The sequence below is a fragment of the Alexandromys fortis genome, unplaced genomic scaffold, assembly GCF_014885135.2.
Source record: "Alexandromys fortis isolate MF-2015 unplaced genomic scaffold, M_Fortis_MF-2015_v1.1 scaffold_9, whole genome shotgun sequence".
In the NCBI taxonomy this organism is placed as follows: domain Eukaryota; kingdom Metazoa; phylum Chordata; class Mammalia; order Rodentia; family Cricetidae; genus Alexandromys; species Alexandromys fortis.
In genome coordinates, this window is record NW_026067892.1 from 21786840 (window position 1) to 21790250 (window position 3411).

General features: G+C 49.7%; 1 protein-coding gene across 1 annotated transcript in view; it reads right to left on the reverse strand.

Annotated features, from left to right (window-relative positions):
* The window catches only part of LOC126498931 (E3 SUMO-protein ligase RanBP2), a 67434-nt gene extending 65971 nt beyond the window's left edge, over nt 1-1463 (reverse strand). The window contains exon 1 of the mRNA XM_050137933.1: nt 1265-1463. Within this exon, the coding sequence (XP_049993890.1) occupies nt 1265-1336 (72 nt within the window). The 5' untranslated portion in view covers nt 1337-1463. The remainder of the gene's footprint in view (nt 1-1264) is intronic.
* Between the last annotated feature and the right edge of the window lie 1948 nt (nt 1464-3411).

Genomic DNA, 3411 nt, shown 5'->3' on the forward strand with positions numbered 1-3411 from the left:
CACTAAATGTTTTTTTTTTTTTTTTTTTTTTTGGTTTTTCGAGACAGGGTTTCTCTGTAGTCCTGGAACTAGCTCTTGTAGACCAGGCTGGCCTTGAACACAGAGATCTGCCTGCCTCTGCATCCCGAGTGCTGGGATTAAAGGCACGTGCCACCACTGCCCGGCTTTGAACTTGAAAATTTTAAAGATCACTTTGGACCCTGATTTTTTTTTGGGGGGGGGGGCTAGAGTCATTGGACAGGGTTATTTAACCCTTTCAAACTAAGAAAACATTTAAAGTAACAACAACAACAACAACAAAAACCCACCAAACCCTGCCATTTACATAAGGGACTTGTACATGAACTGTGGTATATATGGACGATCATAAAAAACCTTAGAGACAACTCTATTTTTCAGAATTTGAAAAAATAACTGACTGAACTATGCGTCTGCAAGAGATAAATTGAAGCTCGCTGTATTTCAAGCTTTGCCCTAAACGTTTAACATGAAACAAAACTACGTTTTTGTTGACGGGAGTCTATACTGTACCAAATTCCAGTTTACAAATGGCAGAACTTGATTGTTCAACCCCAGAAAAAAACTGACTCTGGAGTCTCTGAATATCTCTCTCCACCGGCAAAATAATTATAAAACATTAATGATCAAAATTAGAAAAACACCCACAAGACATGGTATGGAAAAACGACATTGGCAATATTTAGTTAGGCATAGAAACTACTGCCTATAAGAAATTTAAAATTCCCGACCTTCCGCCTTTAAATAAAAAACTTCTAAAAAGAAGCCAAGAATAGCAGCTTCCAAAAGAGGTTTGGGAAGCGGATGTAAGGAGTGGGGCACAGCAGGCGAAGACTCCCAATTAAGGGCCTCCCGTGTGATTTGTGCTGACGCGCCCTAACGAATGTGGCTGTCTGTCCGCTCCACTTCCACGCAGCCACCCACACAGCGGGAAAAGCCCACGGCCGAGCGGCGTCAGCCTCCCGGGGAGCCACGGCCCGCGTCGCAGAACCTCGCTATTCCGGGGGACCCAAGGCGCCTGCACCGCCAGACGAGCCCCGCGCAGAGCCCCAAGCCGGCCGATCGCGCCAAGACCGAGGCGACGAGGCCCGAGTGGGCCCGCCATGAGGAGGAAAGGCGGGCGGCCGCCGTCCCCACGCCTCCGGTGCTCAGCAGCGCCACGCCAACGCCGCCCGCGGCCGCCTCCACTCCAGCCGAAGCCGAGGCCGCCGGGAGCCATGACGCCGGCCAGCCCTGACCCGCTCACCTCTCGGGACGACGGGGCGGAGCCCTGCACAGAGGCGATGTACCGCTCCACCTCGGCCTTGCTGCGCCTCATCGCGCCGCCGAACGAGCTCCCCGCGAGCGGGAGGCCAGCACCGGGGCCTACCGCCGCCGCGGTCTCCAGGAGGTGAGCACCGAACACCGGTGACGCAGCTCCGTCGCGAGCGGATGGGGGCGACGCGCGCGGCCGCGTCATCACCGTGCGCCGCGCAGCAGCCTGACGCTCTGGTTTGCAGCCTCCCGCCTTCGGACCACGTTACCGTTTTTTGCCCCCCCCCCCCCAACGAATGTGCATAACTCCCTTCCCCAGAAAAAAAACCTTTATATATCTCATTAGTGGTTATGTCACAAAGCGGGACCAAAGTGGCGATGCCCTAAGAATCCGACCTTTTTGGTGCTCTATCTAGTCAAGGTTTAAAAGTTGATTTCTTTTAATTTCCTTTTTTTTTTAAAAAAAAAATACCTTTTAAAGAGACAGGCTTCATCATTGCCTCTGGTTTCAATAGAATAATGGTTAATGCTGGACCGTGACTTTATGCTTGGATAAACCAGGGTTGAAAAACTAGCTTACACGGTGAGATGCGCTGGTGCCCGGAGTAATTGAGTAATTGACCGTTAGGGGCGGAGAGGGGAAGTGGTTGCTTTCCCAACAAACAGAAAGCAGAATCATGAGATTTTTGAGGAATGCTGAAGCTAGGTTTCTGTTTCCCAGCTAAGAAACTGAGGTTTCTGTTTTCTAGAAATGACCGGTCATCTAGGACATTGTCAGCAGCACTGCCATTTGGGGGTCCTGTTTTGTGACTTAACAATTAGCAGAACAGGTTATATTAGAATATTAAAAATAAACAATCTCTTCGTGGGGGAGAGATGGCTCCGCAGTTGGGAGAGCTTGCTGCTCCTCCGAAGGACCAAAGTTCAGTTCCCAGCACCCACGTCTGGCTGCTGACCACCAGTTCCAACGGTTCTAAGTCTCTGATCTCCATAGCTCCCGATGCACACGGGCTCAGATACTCAAAAACAAACAAAAAGTAATAGTGGACAGAGTTGTCACAGAGTTGTACAGATTGTGAATAGAATTGTAAACGAGAATTCCTGAAGAGAAGCTGTGTCTGCAAAGACTGATAAAAACTACAGTTGCAGGTCTAGAGGATAGTCAACTTATCTTCAGGTCCAAAGGGTACGCACACTCAACTCCACCCCCCCCCCTAAAAGGGCCGACCTACTGACTCCCAAACTGAGTCTAGACCCAGGATCAACTTGGACTAGTCAGAGGATATCTGGCGGTTAGATAAGAGCCAGCGTTCCTCAACAACTTGTGAAACAGGTTCCTTTCCTTCAAAAGGAGTCGTTTCCCTTGCCTCTGGCAAAAGGAAAAGTAGTTTGAGTGTGGCTGTGGCACCTACAGACCTGTGGAAGTCTGTGCTTAGCCCCCAGGCTCCTTTGGTCCCTACTCACAAGGACTTGCTTACGTTTCAGCCAGGTGGCGGTGGCTTGGTGGGACAGGCCTTTAATCCCAGCACTCAGGAGGCAGAGGCAGGCGGATCTCTGTGAGTTCCAGGCCAGCCTGGTCTACAAGAGCTAGTTCCAGGACAGGCCCCAAAGCTCAGAGAAAAACCCTGTTTCCAAAAAAATAAATAAATAAAATAAATTTCAAAGCCTCTATGTCAGCATCCTAGCCCTTCTCTCTCCCCCCCCTCCAGTTCTTAGGTTTTCCTCCTCCCCAGACACCCATTCCCACACCTCCCTACTCTCTTCTCTGCTTTCCCTGAGAGACGACAGACAGCCTTGGTTGTTGGGACTAAACTTTACCTTTCCCAACCCCAAAGTGGACATTTCATTTTCTTTTTTTTTAAGTATTTATTTAGTTATTATATTATGTGTACAGCATTCCTTCCATGTGTGCCTGCAAGCCAGGAGGGGCTTTACTTTGAGAACTCGAATTGTTAAAACCTTAGTTTAAACAAGACATAAAATGTTAGGAACAGCCCGGCGATGGTGGCGCACGCCTTTAATCCCAGCACTCGGGAGGCAGAGGCAGGCGGATCTCTGTGAGTTCGAGACCAGCCTGGTCTACAGAGCTAGTTCCAGGACAGGCTCCAAAGCCACAGAGAAAACCCTGTCTCGAAAAAC